Here is a 25,032-nt window from a genome sequence, read left to right as displayed (position 1 = left end):
ACCCGTCCCTCCCATGCAGCGATCCATGCAGTGTGGTTGCAGAACGCGGCCGGTCGCGTCCGTATGCAGTCGACAAACTGCGATCATGGCACCGTGCCCGGGCAAGCCTTCAAGCCAGGAAGTTCACCGCCCGTCAGGCAAGAAAAAAAAAATACGGAGGGCACTTCATTCCACTTGCGCGCTTTGAATGCGAGAGCATTTTTCAAAATATTTATTTCCCTCTATTTTTTTCTCTTCCTTTCTAATGACACAACTCATTAGCATACTGTCGTAAGCAACGCACATACTACGTTCATTTTTGTTCGCCAAGAATCAAAGCGGATTTGTGGCCATGGATTGTGCGCTCGCCTCGCAATCTGAAAGTCCTGGATTCAATCCCCCCCGCATCTTCGGAACAAGTTTGATTATTCTTTGATACCAGGTGACGTCATCTAGGATTTTTCGTGACCACTTTCGCCGTCAACGACGTCGGGTTTCGTTGCCTACGAACAATATGTTTGCGCATTAGAATCCAAATACTCGCGACCACTGTGGCTTGGTCACGTGGACAGTAGAAAGACGTACAGCTGTGGAAGAAAGAAGCGACGCTTACGGTGCTGTGGGCTATGCGAGCCACTCACTACCCGATTTTGTTGCACGTCGAGCGTAACGCCGTTCGCTTTACCAGCGCTCATTCTGCTTAACCCTACATACAATGCCCAGGAAATCAAAGTGGAGAGTAAAAGTCGCAGCACTTCGCTGTCGTTGGCCCCTACACGGCAAAAATGAAGGAAACTGGTACGATTAAGAAAAAAAGAATATCATTACTGTACAACTGAAATGAGCAAACTGGGACCATTTCTCGACATCCGCGAGCGATAAAACTCCGAACACATGCTCACGCACAGGCAGTACATCAAAAGCAAAAGTCAATATTCGCCTGTAACGTATTAGTACGACCGTTTAAAGTTCGCTCGTTGTAAGGGTAGGGTTAGCTTTTGCAATGGGTGATCTTACACAGGACCTCCCGCGCTCCGTGGCAGCCGATATTCTGACTACGCCTCGAGAAATACATTTTGCAGATGTCGTTTGAGCACTGCTGTGAGGATTTGGAACACATGTGCGGGTCATAACCAAACCACACGCCAATCCCGAGCTGTGCGCAAGGCGGCAACCTTCGTGTTTCCTCTCAAGGGAGCCAATCAGCTCGTTTCGAGTTCCTCCGTTTCTGGGGTCAGCTTAATTCAAGGTCTCTGCCGCGATACACGCGCTTCCGGTAGTAAGGGCGCGGAGAAAGATCTGATAACAGCGACAATCGAAAAACACTTCTACAAAGCTGTGCGCTTATCGACGATTACAAGCATTGCTCAACAACCCCAGCCCCGCGGAGACCCAGATAGGGCCCTTCACTGCTGCTGATACCGCAATCAGAACGTAGTATGACTAAAGCCGTGTAGGCTTAAGACCGCGGGGCGCTGAGTAAAGCTGTTAAAGAAAAGCCCGCCCGACGGGCGCCTTTTTTGTACCTCTACCTCCTTGTACCACGCTGTTTTTGTACCTCCACACACGAACGTCCTGCAGTGCCGTCTATAAAAAGCTGGACTTGTGCAGCCTTTCTTTTTTTGAGCACCGCCAAATATTTCGGACGAATGAATTCGATGTAAGAGGTGTCGCGCAGTGCCAGAGGTTTGGTGCATACACAGGGCTGCGATCAAGTGTTGAAGGATTAGGTGCATGCTTCGAATTCAACAAGGCTTTCCATTTCAAACTGCATCGCTGCGTTTGTCAAAGTCAAAGCATGTGCCGAGGTCTTGGCCGCATCAATCTTTCTTGAGCTTTTCTTTCGAAGTGAATGAATGTTTTTACGCAGCCCTGCTGGCTACTCTAGCTGTGACACAGTAAAGGAAGTGTAAGGTCTCTCTTGCAGGCCTTACTAGGTTCTTTAGCTTCGCACCAGAGGTGCTCACCGCCCGAGACGGTTGCTTGATTTGACGACCGAAGGCTTCTTTTCGCACCAGGGGTGCCCCGTCAGAGACGGTCTTGCGACGAATCAGGATGCAGGTATTAAGGGGAGTACGACTTGACTGTTTTATACACAAAAATTTACATCGCAAGCAAGTTGATAGACGAGAGACTATTAAAACGGCAAAAAGGTCAGACGACAAAAATGTGGAACTGGCTAACACCAGGGGAGGCCCCTACTCGGCATAGCCGAAGATGCATTACATCTGACCTTAGCCTAGAACGATTTTCCAGGGCTCTGGGCCTTGGTTTTAAAGACCTAAAGGCCCGGCCCATATTCGGTAGCGTTCAATCGCGTTAAACTATAAACGTGATTGGTTAAACAGGTGTATGGCCGGCCCTCCAATGTCCCTAAGGCATATAACCCTTTCCCTAAATAAACAACACAAAAAATGGACATCAAATTCCTTCCAAGAAAAAAAGAAAAACCCGTTTTCTCAGAAGGCGCCACAACCCATGGTCCACGGGTTTGCCTGCCCGCTTGGTCCCGACATTCCCAGGGGGATTAGCAATTGGTTCCGTCGGAGCTCCTCAACCCGGGCGCCGTTCCGCAATTTGAGCTGCCATCGGACTCCAGCTGGGTGCTTCCCCTGTGTGCGACTGCCCGGTCGGTCCTGACCTTCCTAGGGGGGTTAGCGTTCTCGATTAACATACGCGGCTTAAATTCCACGCACGCCGACACCAGTTCGTTGGGGTTCTCGAATCTGGCCGCCGCTGTCCAGGTGTGCTTTACCCTAACACGTGCGCTTCTTTTCACCGCGTTCCACCGCCGCCCGGGACCGAAATGGAGAGGGGGGGGGGGGGGGGGGGAGCCTGCAGCTGTGGTATACCGAGACCGGGAGACCTGTCCTAATGGCCCCGCGAATCATCGAGCCCTTACAGACACTGACATATATTTTTGAGTCGCCAGGGTTGCAAAAAATAAACCATAGACATACTCCTGGTTTATATGACACTGCTTAAACGGCACCTGGCTGACAGCCAGTGCCACAAAGCTCTCGACGTCAGTATTCTCATAGCGACGCGCCCCACGTAGGCTACTCGTCGTTATCTAGTGCCAAGGTGAATTCAGAAGTTAAAACGCAAGGTCATGTTTCTTGACGCAACACGGTTTGTCTCGTTCGGCTAAGAAAAACGAGGCAGGAAAATGTCAGCGCGGCTACAGGAAAAAAATACTGTATTCTGTCTTAGGACAAAACCCGCATCACCAAGCTAGTCGGGGCAATGCGTCATGGTCGTCGTCCCGAACGATTACCGAATAAGATACACGCAAATTACAAACGGCGATTATTAGTGTACATTATTGGCGGATTTAAAAAGAAAAGCATTCAGCAAGTTTTGTGGAAACTATAAATGTTACAAGATCTATAACTTTGATGATGAAGCTTGTTTCGTTTACTTCCTGGATTGGCTAGTCGAATAATACAGGTCGCCGCGGACCGCGGCCCAGTGTTAATAACTGTCGTCTTTTTGTAGTTTCATCATACTAGGCAGCCCCGGCCTAACGAGCCGAAACGGACACTCGCTGCCTCGTGTTCATGTGAATGCGATTCGCAGAACGCGCTTCCGCCATTTCCGGTTAGTCACAGGAGGACGACTCGGCGAAAAGTGTGGCATGGGCAAGTGGAGGAACAGACGTCCCTTCCTCCAGACCCGTCAGCAGAGGAATGCGGAACAGCCATGCGAAGGGGACACTGCAGGAGGTCAGCGGGCGCGAATGCAGTTGTTTTCCTTGATTTCCAGGTACAATAAATCCTGTCTCGTTTTGTTCTTGGAATCACTGTGGTGTGCAAAGCAACAGGTACAAGGGCAAGACAGGTAACAACATATGCGTTGTGTTGTTGCACACAGACTGCCTGCCTTGTCCCTATTTCGCCGCGCAAGAGAGTCATGTTGAACTAGCTGGCGTGTCCAGGTTACTGGCAGTTAATCCATCTACCCAGGCAGGATAAGCCAACTGACTGTTGCCCCCGAAAGAAAAATTAACCGCTGGGCCTCGACCAGCCATCATTGTTCTCTCCTCGCCACACATTGGCTGCCGTGGTTCAGGAGCAAAACGCTTGAGCAGCCTTTGCCTTACAACAGAATGCAAAACAGGGCGCAAGTATACTGAGCGGCGCAATGCAGGAGCTACGACAAAGAGAACGCGTCGGAGTTTGCGCGGGCATGTTCCTTGCGTTTGCTCCGAGTTAGCCACGCTCCAAGGTTCGGCGGAAGCCGGTCAGTGACTGGGCCGGCGTAGGCTGGGTTTCTATCCGAAGCAGCTGTCGAAGCGAAACGACTATCTCGCGATCGTCTCTGCGGCACGATAAAATATGGAAGACTTCTTCGGACTGTGCAGGAGAAATTAGTGAAACACGTCTAAAACAAGAGCGGCTTTCACTTATGCTAATGTGTGCATACATTAGGATACGAGGAACTTTCGAATACAGCAAACTGCGCGGGTGTTACAGTAATGGGTAGGTAAATGTGCGGTTGTGGCTTCGGCAAGGCCGTCGTTGTCGGCGCCTCTGTTGCTGCCGCTGCACTGTCAAGGGCGGTGTCCAGCACTGACAGAGGAAAAATAGGGGCGCCAGTTGGCATGAGCAATGGTGCCCCGCTATTCACCCATCTCCTAACCGATAGGGCCACCCTACCCGAACTTCCTTCAGGGACATTCGCCGCTGCGCTCTTGACTTGTATGCAGCGGCGCAAGGACAGTGAATCGCGTTGGCAGCCGACCGCTAACAAGAATTTGTTTCTACGCGTTGAACGTGAAATTGAAACCCAATAGGCTTTGCGCGCGCCAGCGCTCCGGATTTTAGGACATTGTACTTTCTCTGACGCAGCGGCAACTGGAAACCGATATCAAGAGAAACGCTGTTTTGTTTGTTCACCCTTTTTTTTTCTTCCTTTCGAATGCACACGACAGTCGCCTTGTCAAGGCTATGTTGAGCGACCGACATGACACTTTTGATGGGAAGAGACTTTTTTATGGCTAATCACAATCGGTTGCTGATCCCGAGGTCGCGGGCTTGAATCCCGGCCGCGGCGGCCGCATTTCGCTAGGGTCGATATGCAAAAGCGGCCGTGCGCTGCTCAATACCAGAACATGTTAGCTAGCCCAAAGTAGTTGAAATTATTCCGGAGCCCTCCGCTAGCCTCTCGTAGACCACGTGCAGCTTCGAGTCATTAAACTTTACATACCATACAACACCTTCTTTCCTACATCGACAGCTAAGAAGAGCACGTCTCCCAGTTCGGCGGCTTAACACCGTGTCACACTGATTGGACAGCCTGCAGTGGTGCCATGCATGACGCCACCGCAACGTGCCACGGTGAGTGGTCGGAACACAGTGACGTCACGAGTGACGGCAGCATAACGTCACGCTCAACCTGGCAGAGATGGTGACAAACAAAAGCAAATGAATGATATCATATTCACCACCGCAAACAGCTGCCACTGAGTCTCGCGTTAAAAAAGGCTGCACAGTCAGCATTTTTCGTTTTGTTTCCTCTAACAAAGTTCAAGAAATACATTCTGCAAATAGGCCCGCCCCCATCAAGAGTTGCTTTCCTTAAAATCCACCCCCGGCGAGACGTCGAGACTGCAAAGCTAAAAACATCAAAGGGGGGGGGGGGGGGGTCGTACTTGACTAAAAGAGTACAAACTGCATTACTCTTTTCCTCCGTCCTTTTATGTCCTTCTGTCGCGATGTCGCCGTTTTTGTGTCTTCTAAGTAGCGTTGGCGGTAACGCGTTACAAGTAACGGCGTTACCGGTAACGCGTTCCTTTTTTAGGTAACTTAGTAACGTACTCGTTACCATTTGGGAGCTGTAACAGGTAACGTACTTTAACATTTTTCGGTAACGTGATGTGTCACGTTACTAGTTACTTTTTGTTCCAGTTGTCCACCACTCCGGCCCCCTTTTTTAGAAAAAAAAAACGCAGAGAACCTAAATTGATGCTGCAAATAAACAAACAGGTGCCCTCGGCGACCTCTGTTGCGGCTCGCATGCGTGCCAGAAAACACCTGCTCTTGACGACGCACCCAGCAAAACAAAACGACAGAATACCCATAAAGCGCGTAACACGTGCACGAACACGCATTCACACACTTGCCTTCACCTACCTCCCCTTCCCGAAACCCTCGCACACACAACTCTCTTCAGAATGGAAGCATGCGGAGCATTTTTGAACGTGCCATTTTCCAGAATTGCTGTAAATTTGTTGACAGTTCAGCGATGTTTTCTTTGTGCAGTTAGAATTGATGATGAAGTGTAATTTTGTGTTTAATGTTACAATCAGAAAATGGCTTCACCATGTGCCACAAATTTAGAATCCATCAGATATAACTCTACAGGCAAATTTAGGCCACTATAACATTGCTAAGCTCCTGCACATTTAAGCACAGCTTTCGCGTTTAATCAGCATTTCGCGTAAAATTGTTGTATGGGCTAGAAGTTTGATGTGAAATATGAGCTTCATGAAATTGTTATCGCCAGTTCTTAAGGCGTAGACACACTAATATTTATGGCCATGGAGTAAGGGCAAAGTAACGTGCGGTACTTTTTTTCGGTAACGGTAACGCGTTACTTTTTTTTTGTAGGTAACGTAGGGGCGTAACGCGTTTCCTTTTTGTTAGCGTAACGAGTAACGTATTTAGTTACTTTTTTTCGGTAACGCCTACAACACTGCTTCTAAGTAGTTCGGCTTATCATCAGCAAGTAAAATCTTGCTGCGTGAGCGCAAGCAAAGCACTTGGGGGAAAAAAAATGAGCCAAGCAAGAAACAATGGTCACACACAATAGCATTCCGAGAGAAATGAAATTCTCTACCTCTACCATCAGCCATAACAGAGGCGCGCCTATACCGCTGCAAATGACACATAAAATCCGTATAGACCGGGACAAGAAGTTTTTCAGCCTGAACAGCTGCGACTCTTACAGCAACCCAAACAGGCAAGTGCGGACTGGTTCGCAGCAAGTGCAAAAAGAAGCTTGGAACCTCGTTAACAGCTAACCACATGTTGGAACGAAGAGCAGATATCGCTGTGGAATTCACGGCACTACCGAGAGGAGAATTATGTGAACCAAAGAAACAGATTATTTCTTGAAACCTGGCAGGGCAGCAACGGTTTGCTCCATCTTATCAGACCAGTGAAATGCCTGTGGCGCGCCTGTTTCGGAAGCAGGCAAGGAATACAGGTGTGTCACAAGCCATCCTCAACCTTGGGACGCTTTATGCCTGGGCCGAAAGACCGCGCTTCAAAGGAACGAGCTCCCTGCGTCGTCTACATATTCTGGACAAAAACATTTTTGAACGGGAAAGAGTTTATGAGCGCAATTTCTTTTTGTATATTGTAAGATTTCACTATAACAATCAATGTATCCGCATTTTTTTTCTCTGATCGTCTCTGCTATCGTCAAAGGCGTTCCCCATTAGTTTTCTGTAATTCTTAACTGCTCGATGCGAGAAATGCAAACACTATAAAAGAAGATTTTGCTACATATCGGAAGAATGGACCACAGCCTTCAATATTTCTATGCCCGTATCTTACTGTTTTGCAATTTTCAAAATTTTGTCCAAGAATGTTGGACATGAAAATCCCTCGTGCTGACTGTTCCACCAGCTACCTCTGCATGGCCATCTGCAAGGCTTTTTTTTTTTTTTCAACCAAAAGATCTCTAACCCAAACGACGCTCCCGACGGTCGCGCTCTGCCTGCAGCAGAAGCTAGGCAGGAAAAAAAAAAAAAAGGAGAGGGATACCAGCCTTTCTCCCTGTGCCGTTCCTTCTGCTGCACTGCAGCAGATTATCCTACCATTGTTCTCTTTCCACAGCTCTCTCCGCACCATCCTGAAGTCAACTGGTGACATTCCAGAGTTTACTCAGAAGACGAAACCAACGTTGGGGAAACTTTTTTTTTTCGTTTTCACAAAGAATGCGAGAGTGTCGTGTGGGAACTACTTTGGCTCCAAAATAGGACCTTGCGGAGGAGTTGGCTAACCGATCTCCAGTAAATGGCTCATTTTCGGCAAAGGCTTCGCCAGCACAGGAACATTGTACGCAGCTTCGACCGAGAGAGCATTGCAAGGACATGGATCATGAAATTTACAAATTGCAAAATTGCAGGAAAGCTGACTTACAGAAAGGTGTTTTGCAACTAAGAACCCTCGTTCACAGACTGCGTTTTCACTTCCTGCTCTACCCACAGCAGGGGGTTAGCCTGAGGGGAGATCAGTCTGCTGCCCCCTCCATTGTAATCTTTTTTAGAAATGGAGAGAGGGGGATGCCCCTTAATCTGCGTGAACATGAACTTGAGAGGGCTGCCACCAGTTTTGGAGATGGGGTGCAAAGTGCATGTGTCGAAAGGGTACAATGGTGCCTTCCCCTGGAGGGAACCTGCCTGGACAACATCCTTGTGAAGAAGCTGACTTAAGGAATTTTCTCCACTGGTTTCGAGAACGCCAGGGTCGTTGACATTGAGCACAATCCTCTGAAGAGAGGGCCATCAGCAGGCGAATTCTTGTTCGAAAAGGGAGGGAGGGAGATGTCCCCCTCTCTGAACGTGAGAGAAAATGTTTGCAAGGACACAATAGAGCATGGGTGCGAACGTGAGGAGCTGGTCGAGACAGGTACTCGTCAAGGGAATGAACCTTTGGACAACTTCTTTTTGAAAACTAAAATTTTGACAGATTTGCCTGTCGGGCTGTGTTTGAAGACTTATAATAAACTGCACATCTCCAATCAAAAATTTTAAATTTAACCCAACGTTTCGAAGTCGACTCGGCTCCTTCATCAGGGGTGACTGAGGGCAGTAGCTAGCTAGCATCAGGGGGCCAAAGGAACCACAGCTGTGATGCGGAAGGCATTGGGGAGGGGGGGTTAAGGCTGTTAGTCACGTTGTCGCACTGCGGGGAGGCGGTCAATGGCGACTTTCTTTCGTTGAGTTGAAGAGCGAAGTCCCTGGGCATATACTGGGGGAAGGTTTCCTTTTGTGCTGTTGATGTTGGGGGTGGTTTGGATGTGCCAGGATTCCAGAAGGAGCCTTTTGTGGCAATTTGTTTCGGTTCCGAGGATGCGGGTTTCTTCGAAGTTGATTCTATGGTCGGAGTCCTCGGAATGTTCGGCTACTGGATTGCGCTCTCTTGCGAAGTTGCGGACGTCGTTTTTATGTTGGTTTAAAATTAAAAATTTTGGTTGGAGATGTGCAGTTTATTATAACAACTTCTTTTTACACGCCACCTGGAAAGCTGGTGGTGACCGTCCGGGCTTCAGGTTCACGCAGATTAGGGGGCAGCCCCCCCCCCCCCCCCCCCCTTAACTTTTCGAAGGATAGAGTGGAGGGCTAGAGAGCAAGGACAAGTAGAGAGGAGAGCGATAGCGAGAAAGGACGGGGGAGAGCTTTATAAATTGCACTCACAGACAACATTGACAAAAATAAAAAAGGGTTAACAAATTTGCGCCGCTCGCGAGTATCCAGGCGCTGTAACCGCGCGCAAACGACCACTGCACATATTTACATCATAGTAATCACGTGTGCGGCTCAAGAGGTCGTGGTGGGGAACCCGAGTGCCGAGCTGTCCCTGAAACGTCACTTCTCCAACGAAACGCGGCCGTCGCAGTCAGGTACTCCGGCTCAGTAGACGAGCGCCTTAACCACTGAGCCACCGCGGCGGGTATTACGAAAGGAACTGCGCCCACATTATATTGCTTTTTCACTTAGTTACAAGGAATGCAATCTGCGGACAGCAGTCAGGATGGACGGCTACACACCGGGCAGAACGCCCGTTGCACCTCATACTAAGCAAGCAGCGTGACGCCATCCGAGCAGCTGCAGGCAAGCCGTTCTCGCTGCGACAACTACGTCCGCAGTGCAGAAGCCTTATCGCGCCTGCGATAAGACGCAGGCGCAGCCTAAATCTCGCAAAAGCCGGAAGCAATGGGCTCACTGATTTTTCAGTCTGGCTTCGAAAAGATTCGCGAATCAAGGGTCTGGCAGATAGGCAGCATATCATGAGAGATACTGCTATCATTCAACGTTTAGGCGGTTGTAATCGAAAGGCGCGAGGTGATTGCATTACTGAGGAGGAGGAGGTCGTGGCTAGCTACAAGCACAAAAAACTTCGAAGCTGATGTTGGCAGACGAATAAAAATACAATCGCTATATCGCCACTACAGGAAACCCTTAGTGAAGTGGTAAATTCACTGCGTTGTTTAGGTGCATGCAGCGCTATCTGAAAAACTTTGGCGCTAACTCTGCACGCGCTAGTCACGCAGCAATGCTCTTCGCTTTTATTCTTGTAGACCTGGAATCGCACAACGAGTGCTACCAACAAACCAATAATTTTTAACCCATTTCTGCCCCATGGAATGACTGAAAGGGGGGGCTTCTGTTATATCGACCGGTACTACAATTACCGTGACTGGCGTCGCAGCAGACGACCGAGTGGCAGAGTGCTTTAAATACGGTTCGCAGCGGCGACAGCAAAGCCACGAAAGCACATACACGGCCTCTTACAGGGTACACACAGAAAGCACGCTTACGACGCTGCTGTCGAGCTGGTTGACCCCAGCACGCCTTCGCGAGATCAAGACACGCGATCCTGGACGAAAAGAAAACAGAATGAAGAGGTTTCTACAGCACGTAAAGTCGCCGAATCCAGGGGTCGTCTTCGGCGCGCAAAAGCTACCACCACCTGAATAACCCGCGTACAATCAGGGGGAGGGAAGAGCCGCCAAAAGCTGCCTCAGCAAAAAAAAAGTAAAACAGAAGAACGGAGCGCGTAGCGAGCAGCACAACTGACGCACGTGTTCGCCGCCGTCTGATAGCGCGGCGGAGCCTGCGGGCTAGCGCAAAACCGAGGCCTGGACGACGCGCGCTGTGCTTGCTGCTCCCAGTGCAAGGAGGGAAGGGAGACAAATGACACGTTTCTCGAAACGGGCCCGAGATCGCAGTCTTCCTGCACGGTGACCCGATTGCGGCCAGCCTGCAGTCGACAGCCTCTGAGCGGGCAACAAACGCTGCTTCAGCGAGCCGGCAGGTGACCTTAGCTGCTGACTGCGCTCGGCGGATGCGGCCAGCCTGTTAGTTGTGCCGCCTAACAAACTGCAATCGGCAGGCTTGTTACGAGTAAACGCGGGACGTTTAACGCGGCGACCGAGTGCCTGCGTGGCCCCGAACTGCTTTTTGTGCTGGGCCATCGCCGTGGCAACGATCCGTGAACAAGTTCAAGTTCACAACGGGAAGAATCGTTCGCATCCTCCTCGCACGGCGTAGGCTTAATATGGATCGGCTCAACGTGGCGTACGCTGAATCGTTTGAAATGGGAGCTGTCTGCGTCGTTTCAGAGGCAAGGTCAGGCATCACCGAACTCCTGGGGCGCCAAACTACGCCGCGGTCGAGGCAGACACGCAGCCCTACTTACATGAATTAACCTGCTAGGCGCATCCGCATCACTTCGTGATATCCAGCTCACTGCATTCTCGTGAACGGCCCCGAGAAAGGCGTTACAGGCGCTGAGACTTACTTGTGCGTTGCACGAACAGGTTTAGGGCCACCGCGGGCACGCATAAGCCACATGCACAGAGAACGCGGTTGATCGAAGCTCCAAAGGTGAAACCACAAGAGCAGACGACGTCGAGAGGTAGGCTTAGCCCTCGCTGGTGTGGTACATGTGCAAAGAGAAGGACGATGCAAAGCCGCCCGGCGGAGCACTCCTACCTGCCGGAGAGCAAACCACGACGCATGTTGCCACCGCACGCTGTGTGAACTCAGTCTTGGCAAGCGCAAACACTTGGTACAATTGCCGAGCTTGTCCACAAACGCGGTTAACTTTGGAGCTGACCCTGCAGCCATAGCGGCTTTGCGAGAACTGGCATGGCAAAATATCGGCTGCCCTCTCTACTCGCGCGCCCTGCTGAAAGGCCCCGCCATCTCGCGGGCTCCGCAGGAAGCGTGTGGTGCGCTGGGCGGCTGGGAACGGCGCGCGTCACCGTTTTTGAAGCAGCCGCGGCTTTTTCCTGTTCCTGATTTCGCGACGAGTAAAAGTGGGCGCGCTCGTTTGGCCGTCAAACGTAACAAAACGGATGGGCGACGCGCACAGCTCTCTCGAGGGGCGGTCCTTTTTAACGCCAGACGCTGTGGCTACTGGGGCGGTGCTCAGAATGCGAAACCAATTCGCGTAGCCGGTCTGACATAAATACTATACGATCACCGTTCCCCTATGCACGTCGAAGAAAGGTTCCGGAGTCAGCGTCCGATAAGACGAAAAGTTTAAGCTCACTTCAAATCTAATATAAATAACGCAATCGCAGCAATGAAATCGCCGCTAGCAGAAGTGACAGCTCCAGTTTTCGCCCATTACGATATGGATCACCTTTGATGTTTCCTTTTTTGTTTTCTACTGCGGCGACAGCTAGAACTAGAAGCCATTTAGCCTAAGTTTTTCATTGTATGCGTCTTATACGTGAGCCTAAGTTTTTTATTGCATGCGTCTTATACGTGAGATACGTTTGCAGCCGTATTGAGCTCTCATCATGCAAAAAGAAGGTGAAATGTTTGCTGCTGAAGCACTTATTACAAAGGCAAATTTGGAGGTACTTTTGTGTTGCTGCGCAAAATATAATGAAACACTTTAGTTGAATAAAATAAATTAGTGCCTTTTCTTCTTTGTTCCTGCATTCGACTGGAATGTGAGGAACCTGCTGACGAAGGTCTCTACAACGTGTTTCGGAACTCAGTTAAGTGTGACACAAAAACAAAATGCAACGGAATGATGAAGGCAAAGTGCAGAGGCCCGGGTACTGTGCATGTCAGTGCACTTTAAAGGACAACTCCGGCGTTTTTCGCACCTCCGCGGATTTTGCTGAAACTTTCAGGGCAATTTCTGCGTAGTTTTCTGGTCATTTCTGGAAAATTTTGCAGCCGGGCGACGTCTAATTGCAGCACAAATGAATTTTAAAATATTCCATTACGTGGCTTCAATCGGGGCGATTTCTACGGACAACCTTGCGTGTGTGACGTCACAGGTTGGCATGCTCATTAATATTCGCTCTGTGTTTGCTGAAGGGCAATATTTTGTGATTGTCTGCGCTCACTTAAGGCAGATAATGGCCCGAGCTGTCGCTTACAGTGTCCAGGTTAGCCAGTCAAAGCGCACTCGATTAGTTTTTTTGGACAGTATGCGTGACGTCATAGGTTATTATGTCGTGGCGTCACAGTTGAACCCAGTTCCGGCTTCGGTTTCCGGGTTTCGGCAGTTTTAACACTCCTACTCGGTATTTTGAGAAACGTTTTTTTTTGTCCCGGAGGGAGGGGACTGTAAGGAATGTTATACAACTGTGATTATAAACTAAAAATGTAAAAAAAAAACCTGAGTTACCGTTAAAGGACTCCAGGTGGTCGAAATTATTCGGAGCCCTCCATTACGATGTTCCTCATCATTTGGACTTTAATCCCCATAAACCAAACTAACCAGCAAGGGGTTTCCTTTTACTGGACAGTTGTGCTCTATTCCACAAGCACTGTCATCTCGCATCTATCGCAGCACAATAAGCATGTGACTTCATCTTCGCGCCTACGAATACTGCCGAAAGTGTTCGCCATGACGACGCTGTTTTTAATAGCTAGTATGAGAATATGCGCCTTGGTTCATTCGAGTGTCACTCGCGGCGTTATACAGGTTCACTCATTATTTTGAAACTTGTACTATGGATATATCACAAATATCCTTATTTTTATACCCAATTTTTCAGCACAAATAGGTTTTAAATTTCCACTTCAGTGACTTCGAAATAAGACTTTCACCGGCAACCCTGCTTTGTGACGTAACAAGCAAGCCTTCCCTCTCGGTAAATCAAGCTCTGATCGAGGCTCAAGAACGTGGGAAATCAATCATGTTCAAGTACACTGGAAAACCGAGGCAGGAGTCGATCCACAATCCGAAGGCAGTGGTGTCCGCGGCGTGAGATCGTGACCAAGTAAAATGGCTGCATGTGCAAAAACTTCGCGATGGGGGTTCTCGCACACTTTGCAGGGCTCGTCGTGAGTCTTCGAGAGCAAAATTTTAAATGATTGCTTTGGTTCGTGGGGGCTTAACGTCCCAAAGCGACTCAGGCTATTAGGGACGCCGTAGTGAAGAGCTCCGGAAATTTCGACTACCTGGGGTTCATCTGAACTGAGCGACCAGATCAAGCCGTGGATACAGGCTAGGCAGTCTTAGAAAGAGGAAACAAAATGGAGCTGGTCTTCCCCCGCGGTAGATTCTCTAGCCAGAAGAGGTGGTGAAGAAGGCACGGCGACTGCTGCAATACTGAAATAGTTCAGTCACTGCGTGTTCTTTCTACTATATAGCCCGCAACGAACAGGGCGATCGATCACATGTCATGATACGATAGCAGCGCTCCGCGCAGATAACTTTACTGTCTGCGTCGCAGCCGGCGCTTCCGACGCATCAGCACCCAGCGGTAATATCTACGCTGCACAATAGTGCCCGGGGGCAATGGTTATTCGCCAGACATTGCATTGCATCTGCATCATTATCATCATCGTAAAGAATCAAGATAAATCCTGTACAGAACGAGGGTTCGCTCTTCTTTGTTATCGTCATCAGCGGCCACCTTATATCTGTGACTTTACTAACCTTACCACTCTACATGAGTCTCTGTGGCCTCTGGTTGTGTTTTTTATTCTATTAGCGTACACTTTGTCTCATAACGATTTTAGTTTTGTTGTCGATGATCATGATAAATGTGCTGCCATCTGTAGGCGCTGTGCTCTACTCAAAGCCGGACGCCACGCAGCCCCGTTGAAGAGCCACGGTGAAAAGAGTTCATCACAGTGGTATCGCCAGAGCTTTCAAAATTGTACGAACAGGCGTAGAGTCTTGGACGAGGAATCTGCTACGCGGCAAATCCGGCTTCAGCAATTAATGCTGGGCGGTCACTAAAATCGGAGAAATGCAAACCACCCGTAGTGGTGTGTACATAAACAGACGGTCGATTTACATTTACCTGCGCGATGTTAATGGTTTACAATTATAATGCATTAAATTCATTTGTAGTGTGCTAGTATCGCGATCTCATCGATACCGTGCGAAAGAAAAAGACGATTCAGCATAATGAACGGCATTTTTTGAGGAAACAAATACCTTTCGCTTTGCTTTGATTGTTTTCGGTTGTGCATGTCTGCTTAAAAGATGCAGTATTTGGTAGAATTCAGTCAAGCGGATGCTGCTATATCCCAGCAAAAAAAAAAAAAAAAAAAATTCCCACGCAGTCAAAAGACTGTTTACACGACTGGTTCGGTGGAAATAATGTAACCACTATCTAGAAGGCACGTGGCGCATTTTAGCCTTCAGAAAGTCGTTCAATGGCGAAAGAAAATTTTGGGGAAAAATGTCCTCCCTTGTAATTTTTCCCTTTAATACAATTGCAACAATACATGAAACAAACTGTTGTGCACTAATGGCCGCCCCGCCTCCGTGGCGCAATCGGCTAGCGCGTTCGGCTGTTAACCGAAAGGTTGGAGGTTCGAGCCCTCCCGGGGGCGAGTAGTTTTTTTCCGGCGGTTTGTTTCCCCTGGCTAACTTTTTTTTTTAAATTTTTTGAGCCCTGTTTCCACCGAAGTGCGTCCATTGCTTTAAACTTCACTGTTGGCTACCTGATCCGCTCAAACATGTTTACATTGGTGTAGGAACAGCGCTAAGAACAGGACAGAAGTCAAACATGGAAGCACAGGGACTTCTGTCCTGTTCTTAGCGCTGTTCCTACACCATGCAATACCAACTAGCCCGTCAACTCGCTCTCCTAAATGTTTACATTACCGCGCTCATTGATGTGTATTCATCAGATCAGCAAACATCATTGCAAACACCAATAAATCGACAGTAGCAAAAACGGTTCATCGAAGAACATCACTTATCCCACTCGGCAAGCTGTGCAAGCTGGAAAAAAAATCTCCCAGCACGTTTACAACTCAGTAACACGAATGCTTAGCGTGAGCTGGAGCGCGGGAAGGAGGATTTACACGCGACACGCACTTTTGTAGGCGTGTGTGTGCGCACGTCGCGCGCAAGCACAAGCTGTCGGCGTGCCAACCTCACCCTCCGCCGCATCGCCAGCCCTGGGGCGGAGAGGAGTGTGTCATCCCTGAGCAAGGAGAAAGGCCAAGGAAACATCTCGAACCCGGCGGCGTAGTTCGGGCAGCTGGGAAGGAAGCCGCTGCCGCATCCCACGCTAAATGGACGCTCAGGATAAATTGAAATATGCCTGTATCGATATATTACAGCGTTATAATCAAGAAGAGACCACTTTCGTTGCGGAGGAGGAGGTAAACTTTATTGAAGAAGAGGTTTTGGGCGCGGGTTGGGGTGGTGGTGTTCTTCCCGCGGTGGGCTCCTAAGCTGGGGCGCTTTGAATAAGGTGCTTTTATAAGCTTCAAAAGACCCTGTAAGGCCGCGCTTCATCAACGCGCACAGGCACTGGCTGCTTGACAGCACAACTGTGACGGCCGAAGACATCTGGCTCTGTTAAGCGCACCAGGAAAGCATGCGAGGCGCACACAACGAGCACGTGCTGCCGCTTGGTCTTAGGCAGCATTCCCACTGCGGCAGAATGCGAACCACCTCGCATTCCGTGATGGGCCTCTTTTTTCTTTTCTTTTTTTTTGGTATTCTCGATGGCACCGAAGCGTCGCGGTTCTCCGCCGTCTGACATTCCTGCGGCGAGCCAGTGGAGTCAGTGGTCCCGCCAATTAGCTGAAAAAAACTTTTTATCCTTCGCCAGGCGTCGCGCGGGTGCGGCAGGGACATAGACATATGCAGTACAGAGGGAGATAGATTAGGCTTCAAGTATAGTAAGGAAAAATCTGCAGTGATGATATTTAATAAAGAGGGCGGCGAGCATAGAATACAGGAGTTCGTGCTAAATGTAGTGAATGAGTACAAGTATCTTGGGGTGTGGATAAATAACAGTGTTGAGTATCTGACAGAGCATGAAAAATATGTAATGAATAAAGCTAGTAGGAATGCAGCTGTCTTGAAAAATAGGGCACTGTGGAATTACAATAGGTATGAGGTGGTAAGAGGGATCTGGAAAGGGGTGATGGTCCCTAGCCTGACCTTCGGTAATGCGATCCTGTGTATGAGGCCAGATGTTCAAGCGAGGCTGGAAATTAGGCAACGGGGAGTAGGGAGGTTAGCTTTGGGAGCACATGGCAATACAGGGGGTACAGGGTTATATGGGATGGGCGTCTTTCGAGAGCAGAGAGGCTAGCAGTAAGATAGCATTTGTGGAACGCTTGAGAAAGATGGAGGAAAAGCGGTGGGCTAGGAAAGTTTTCAGATACCTGTATATAAAGAATGTTGACACGAAATGGAGAAAGCGAACTAGAAAATTGACAAGCAAATATATGGACAGCAGTACGGGGGCAAATCAGCAATTATCGGTTAAGAAAAAGGTTAATGAAACAAAGAGAGCTTTGTGGAAACAGGGATGCTGACGAAATCGGCACTGGGAACATACCGGACCTTTAAACAGGAAATTGTCAAAGAAAATATCTATGATAATTGTAGGGGAAGTTCTTTGTTGTTTGAGGCCAGGACTGGAGTTTTGCGGACTAAGACGTATAGAGTCAGGTACCAGGAGATAGACACTTTGTGCATTGCGTGCGGAGAGGAGGAGGAAACGGCTGAACACTTGATACTCTCCTGTATAGGGCTTCACCCTACAGTGGGAGGCAGCGGGGCTGACTTACCCAAGGCATTGAGGTTTAGGGATAGTGAAGGGAAAGTGGATTTTAAGAAGTTAGAAGTAACCAAGCGAAGGTTATCTGATTGGTGGCTAAAAGCAAGACAGGAGTAAAATTTCACAAGACATGGCTAGGTGGCTTGAGCCACCGCCCGATGTAAAGGGTTCAGCCGTATCCATCCATCCATCCATCCATCCATCCATCCATCCATCCATCCATCCATCCATCCATCCATCCATCCATCCATCCATCGAAGGGGAAGACATCAAGCAATAAGGGCGAGAACTCCCCCCACCCCCCGGGGGAGAGGGTTTTCGGAATGTTTTTGTGTGTGTTTCTTTTTCTTTTTAGCCAAGCCCTGGGCTCGAAGTTGGGCCCAACCTTCAGGGGCTGTGGCTACCTCCATTGGCTATCGAAGCTTAGAGCGGGCCTCGAAGTATGACCGCCCTAACTTCTTTGTTTGCAAAAGCTTTAAAATTGCATGCAAAATCGTTGGAGGGCAGTCTTGTCTAGTCCTGTCTAGTTGAGCTAGAGGCTACGTGCAGTGGCACGTAATTCTACAACCCTAGACTCTAACCTCGCGTCGATGAGTAAGGGCTTGTAGAGAGTTTCTCTGTGTGAGAGTTGTCTTCGTCAATTACAGCTTGACTGTCTGTGCGACTCAACTTGTAACGCAGTTTGCCAATGTACATCCTGTAAATATATTTTCTCTTTGTCTCCATCATCTGGCATCAATCATCGTCTGCTCCTTCAACACCGTCGAATTCACGTTTGGAGAATCTCCTGTGCCCCTCCGAAGAAACGCAAAGAACCATCTTGAATTTACTGGCGCAGCCAACAGGATTCTGCACCCTTCCAAAAGCAAGCAAGAAGACCTCGGGCGGCAGCAGCAACCAAGGGACGGCTGTGCGAGCCACCTTCGACGACGACCAGCCAAGGCGTGACATCCGGGCTCTGGGCTACAACCTGCAGCGACGCTGGTGCCGGGTGAGTGGGATTTATCGCGTCTGGTCGAGGTTGGCTTGGCTTGTGTTAGGGATTTGAGGGTGTAGGCGTTTAAGATCTCGAGATGCGTGCCGCAGCGAGATCGAGTTCCCAGTATGCTGTTGCAGATACACTCGAAATTGAAATGCGGTGGCTCGAATTAGAAGAAATTGAAATGCAGCGGCTCGAATTCTAATTCGAGCGGAAGAAACTTGAAATCTTCCGAGAGGAAGAGAGAATAACGAAGGAAATCGGGCGGCAGCTGGAGGGCGGCAGGCAGGCTTCCGCTGCGCCCGACTCAAAGGCGCAGCGCAGGTCAGACCTAGGCCCCGTTGCCGTGCGCTCTACCGCAGGCGACAACTTGTCTCGCTCCCAGACGGAGGCTCAGAACGAGCGTCGCAGAACATTAGCAGCTCATCCCAGAGAAGAGTAGCGGCTCGCGGCGCAACGTCGCAGGCGCATTCGGAGAGGTTAGTGGCAAGGGGTGCAGCACAGACAGAGGCCGTGACAGGAATCGAGACACTGCATGGAGGCGGCGGGCAGTCCGACGTTGCATACGTAACTAAGGAGCAGCGGCGGCCAGACCTAGGCCCCAGGGCATATCCCACTAGTACGGTAGAGAGCGACCCCTCCCGGCATTCGAAGAATGCACAGTCGGGACGAGCGGAGTATGGCCAGCTCGTTGCAGCGATCGACGGAGACTGACAGCGTAGCTCCCCAGCCTCAGCTCGAGCAGCCAGCGTCACTAGAGGACGAGCTGAACTGCGCAATCAGCGCAGTGGCCCAAATGACAAATCGTGAGGAACCTAAAGACGTTTCGGAACTATTTCCAGCGATGCCGAGCCACCAGTTGCCGCCGTCCTTTACAAAGACAGTCGACGTTGATCTAACCGCGGTGAGCGCGGAAGAGCAGAAGCCAGGAGCGAAAACGGGCACTCGGGAAGGGAGCCTCTTACACCCGGTGTGTCGCTCAGTGCCTGGCAATGAAGGGCAGCCGTCGGAGGTTGGCGGCAGCGACGCAGACTCCGCTGTCGGCGGTTATGTCCCTGCACAGCGAGCTGATAAGACAGAGCGGACGTACGAAGCGCCATTATTTGAGATCCGCGCGAGAACCCCAAGAGAGCAGCTGTGGGAGAAAGGGGGTAATATAGAAGGCGCAGGCGATGCTCTTTTAATTGGCTCCTACTCGAACAACCCGGTGCAGGATGACGGCCTAACAGGGCTAGAGCCCCGTAATAATAATAATTGGTTTTTTGGGGGGGAAAGGAAATGGCGCAGTATCTGTCTCACATATCGTTGAACACCTGAACCGCGCCGTAAGGGAAGGGATAAAGGAGGGAGTGAAAGAAGAAAGGAAGAGAGAGGTGCCGTAGTGGAGGGCTCCGGAATAATTTCGACCACCTGGGGATCTTTAACGTGCACTGACATCGCACGGCACACGGGCGCCTTAGCGTTTTTCCCCCATAAAAACGCAGCCGCCGCGGTCGGGTTCGAACTCGGGAACTCCGGATCAGTAGTCGAGCGCCCTAACCACTGAGCCACCGCGGCGGGTCAAGGCAAGTATTTGCGACGGGTTCCCTGATCAGTTACGATAGCAGGCCCGCAAGGGGCAGCTTTAGCCACCCGCTGCCGCTAGGGGGATGGTTCGACGGCGAACTAACCTTGCCAACTGCGTCTCCATCAGAGCAGAACCAGATCAGGCAAGAATGCGGCAGCGGGATACCACATGCACCAGAGCATCCAATTGTGCTGCAGCGCGAAAAGCGCGGCGAATGCGCAAAGTTGGCGGGCCGCCGCTTTGCACGGGAAAGCCAGAACGTAACTTCTGTCGGGTACTATATGATAAACTGCTTTACCAGGCAGCATCGACTCGCGAGCTGCCGCGTAGGCCGCGCACGCCGTACCGCAGCACCGGAAGCCTTGCGATCCGTATTTGGGACAGATCGCGAGGCATAGCCAGGCCAGCCTCGGCCGGCGTGAACGTTCCCACTCACCCAACGGGGGACGTGCACGGAATTGTTCAGCGCCCCCAAGAAAGACATTTGCACGTCAGTCGACTTTGGTGTGCTTCGTGTGCGTGGGTGTATCCGTGTAACTGTGCTGTGCGATTGCTAACGGACTTGTGCACCGCTACCAAATTGTGTTTTTCTTTATGTGTGTGTGTTGCGTGTCAGTTACTCTGATGTGACATTTTTGCGCCATGTCCTGATTTGTATGCCGTCATGTTCCAGTGTTGTGTATTCTTTTTTTTTTCTTGCTAGTGTGTGTGGCTATAACCCCTGCACCAGCGGATTTGTGTGCCGCTGTGGCAAGAAGTTGTTGTCGCATGAGAAGCTGACCTTGCAGGCTTAGGTTATTGCGGCCTTTATTTGGTTTTGCGTAAATGAGCGGACTCCAAGCTCGTTTAGCATCTTAGGGGGGGCGTGTAAGGCCGCGCTTCATCAACGCGCACATTTTTTTGATTCCCTTAGCTCGCGGGCCTCCGGTCTACGCTCCCCCTACCCGCGTGCCTCCCCCCCCCCCCCCCCCCCCCCCCCCGCAAGCAGTGGCAAGGGTGCAGGAGGCACTGGCTGCTTGACAGCACAGCGGCCGAAGACACCTGGCTTTGTTAAGCGCACCAGGAAAGCATGCTAGGCGCACACAACGAGCACGTGCTGCCGCTTGGTCTTAGGCAGCATTCCCACTGCGGCAGAATGCGAACCACCTCGCATTCCGTGATGGGCCCCTTTTTTCTTTTCTTTTTTTGGCATTCTCGATGGCACCGAAGCGTCGCGGTTCTCCGCCGTCTGACATTCCTGCGGCGAGCCAGTCGAGTCAGTGGTCCCGCCAATTAGCTGAAAAAAACTTTTTATCCTTCGCCAGGCGGCGCGCGGGTGCGGCAGGGAAGGGGAAGGCATCAAGCAATAAGGGCGAGAACTCCCCTCCGGGGGAGAGGGTTTTCGGAATGTTTTTTGTATGTGTTTCTTATTCTTTTTAGCCAAGCCCTGGGCTCGAAGTTGGGCCCAACCTTCAGGGGCTGTGGCTACCTCCATTGGGCGGGCCTCGATATATGACCGCCCTAACTTCTTTGTTGGAAAAAGCTTTAAAATTTCATGTAAAATCATTGGAGGGCAGTCTTGTCTAGTTGAGCTAGAGGCTCCGTGCAGTTGCACGTAATTGTACAGACCTAGACTCTAACCTCGGGTCGATGAGTAAGGTCTTGTCGAGTTTCTCTGTGTGAGATCTTTTCTTTTAAGTTACAGTTTGACTGCCTGTGTGACTCAGCTTGTAGCACAGTTTGCCCTTGTACATCCTGTAAATATATTTTCTCTTTGTCTCCAACATCTGGCATCAATAATCGTCTGCTCCTTCAACACCGGCGAATTCACGTTTGGAGAGGTCCTGTGCCACTCCGAAGAAACGCAAAGAACCATCTTGAATTTACTGACCCCAAAAATGAAGTGCTGGTTTCGCCATCACAAAATTTCACAAGTAAACTTTCTAGGGGAGCGGATCCCGAAGGCTAGGTCACACCGTCATTGACTTGAAATTGGTGATCACGGAGTCCTTTTTGGTGCAGTCGTCACAACTCTTAATCAAGTGGCGGGAAAATTTTAATCCGAAAGCATTTCTTGTCTCATGAGTGGCGTGTACAGGACCTGTCGGCAGAGCGTGTCCGTACGAACAGTCAGTCATGCATTCAAGGGGTAATTAATAGAATGTTTGATTAAATAATTATGTAATTAGCTTGAATGAGTAATTAAGTCACCAATATAACCAAGTTAGTGGGTAATTAATCGAACGAATCATTTAATTATATGAATTCTGCAGTGTAATCGAATTGATGAAATAGTTAAAAACTCAATTAAATAAACAATTAGTGGATTGCTTCACGCATTCATCGGTAATTCTGTCGAATTTATGAATTACTCAATTACCGAATTAATGAATGAAGTAATTAATTGGTACTTTGGTGTGCTCACTAGACGCTCTAGCAACGGGACCCACGTCATCAGATGTAGTAGAACCACGGTGTAAGAATAATAATAAAAATAATAATAGTATTCTTGCACCGTGGTAGAACCTAAGTTCGAGCGAAAACAAGAGTTAAAAATTGCAAAAGATTAAAGAAACGATCACGCAGCAACTTATATAATCGGCAGCAGTAAGAAAAATGCTTTCGCATTGCTGCACCTAACGACACGCAATTTATTACGCGCAATCAGCTAAAACACTGGTCTAGTTCCAGAAATTCTTAGCAGGAGAAAAAGCCAAGCACAAAAGGTCGGAGAGGTTAACCAGAAGGACGCTGTTGGGGAGGAGGAAAGTGAGGGTAGGATGTTACTTTGAGTGAGGGTAACATTTGGAAGACAAAGGCATTATCCGCACATCAACGCAAATGGCCTTTGGCGGCCCTGCCTCATCGTATCCGGAGATAAATTAGTGACAAAAGCCTAAGCAGTACCATACTGCAATTAATTACAGACTCACCGCTCGTGTTTGTTATCAGAGCTTCTGGCGTAAATGGCCATGAAGCGTGAACAAACCCAGAATTAACGACCGTTGTCCGAGCAAAACAGGATTTGAATTGCGATTGGCCGCCAGCAGCTGTCGCTTATACCGACTGTGGTGAACTGAGAAACACGTGTGCGCTTCAGATGGGCTGACGAGAGCGCTGACTGCGCTAATACACGGTGCGCCAGAAGCGACCTTGTCGGCGAAAAACCTAATTCACGTAAATATGCTTTCAGATCTAATCTACCGGGGACCGCGCGTGGACGTCGTCCGACAGTGGGACAACCAGATTATGGATGCATAATCCTGTTGCAGTAAGAACACCGCAGAGATGTTGAATATTTCAGTAGAAATCCAGGAAAGCAGGGCGCCCCTGTCAATCACAGCTGTACGGTTCTTGCCGGCACGTTTCTTGCCTCGGTAGTCACGTCCTTCAGCGACCGCTCTTTTCCCGCATATTTTCCGGGTAATATTTAACGTCCCGCGGCATGACCCGAATGGCGGCAGAGGTCATCCTGCGGGGTACCAATTTGCTCCACTGAACTCAAATCGATTTCGATCGACTTTGATTAGTTTCTCCCATCAGTACGCTGCATACAGGCTATAATAAAGTCTGCAGTGGGCGAAGTGACATAGATTTGGACGTTTTAAATAAATAAGCGCAGTGCGTACGTTGAGCGGTTTCGACCATCTTTTCACGCCGCGGAGAATGGCCGAAATGCATACAAAACCCATTCCGATTTCTCTCTCGGAATGTACAATCTCCTCGCCCACGTAGATGACGCAAAAGACGCATCGCGTGATGAGTAACTTCCTGAGAAGTTCATTAGCCTATTATCCTGATTGAAGGGTGAGATGTGCTCTCCTGCAACTCTATCGCGCAGGCCGGCGCATGGTATTTAGAGTTCCTGAGAAGGCACTCTAAATATCTGCGCCTGCCGGGCTAACGTGCCCTGCACTGGCGTAGTGCCAATCGCGCTTTAGGATAATGGGGTGTCGGCCCGCTTTGGAGGAAACATCTGACCCGGTGTCACTGCTTCACGTCGTCCAGGTTTGCGAGAGCAACCGCGCTTTGATTGGGGCATGAGTCAGTGAAGCGTGGTGAAATTGCTGGATTGCGTTGCTGCAACTCCGCTCAAGTTTTTACGGGAGATTTTTGTGCAGTCGTTCTCCGTTCCCTTGGATTCCTCAAACAAACAGGGTGTGGTGGGCGAAATAAAATTGGTCAGACAGTGGTCAGAAGGCACGCGGTAGTCCAACCAGGGCATCAGTTCAAAATATGGAAAACGCCATGATTCTCATAAAATTCGGGCCAATTTTAGAGCGCAGCTCTTGTCGTCGTTGTCGTCGGCGTAGTCGGCGTAACCGGTTGTCCAAATAGCAGAGCGAAACGTCACGTGGAAGGTGGCTGCCAGGGGAAGACCTTGGAGGGTGGCTGGCGGCGTAACACGCCACCCTTCAGCCATGAAGAGCTGCGCTCAAATTTCTCGTTAGCCGCTATCGCAATCGTCAGTCTCCTTTTTTCTTTAACTCAAGTCCATCCTTGACCTGCAGCTCCGTCTGCTAGCCTGCCTATCTGTGGCTTGGCGTTCGGTTCACGAGCTAGTGCCTTACCTCTTACTAACCCGCCTCATTACGGCGGAAGTGTCTTACTCCCCCGCTTGATCTAACCTGATCGCGTGGACGAATTTTTCAGTGCCTTGACTGCTCGCAACAAGCGTGTCATCGGAGCTGATGAACTAGACGCCTCGCGTAAAGGACTACCTCCAAGGAGCGAAAAACTTGCTTCATCCGGCGTCATTTCCGCCCCGCAGGCGGTG

The 25,032-nt window shown here is 49.8% G+C and overlaps 1 protein-coding gene and 1 non-coding gene across 2 annotated transcripts in view; one reads left to right on the top strand and one right to left on the bottom strand.

The window, feature by feature from the left end:
- The window catches only part of qless (decaprenyl diphosphate synthase subunit 1 qless), a 49,975-nt gene extending 38,062 nt beyond the window's left edge, over window positions 1-11,913 (bottom strand). The window contains exon 1 of the mRNA XM_077668724.1: window positions 11,708-11,913. Coding sequence (XP_077524850.1) covers window positions 11,708-11,842 — 135 coding nt within the window. The 5' untranslated portion in view covers window positions 11,843-11,913. The remainder of the gene's footprint in view (window positions 1-11,707) is intronic.
- Window positions 11,914-15,461: 3,548 nt separating this feature from the next.
- TRNAN-GUU (transfer RNA asparagine (anticodon GUU)) lies at window positions 15,462-15,535 on the top strand. Its single transcript has one exon. It is a non-coding gene; the product is annotated as a tRNA-Asn (tRNA).
- Window positions 15,536-25,032: the final 9,497 nt, after the last annotated feature.

This window comes from Amblyomma americanum, chromosome 6, assembly GCF_052857255.1.
Source record: "Amblyomma americanum isolate KBUSLIRL-KWMA chromosome 6, ASM5285725v1, whole genome shotgun sequence".
NCBI classification, from domain to species: Eukaryota; Metazoa; Arthropoda; class Arachnida; order Ixodida; family Ixodidae; genus Amblyomma; species Amblyomma americanum.
This window is presented reverse-complemented; position numbering and strand designations above follow the sequence as displayed.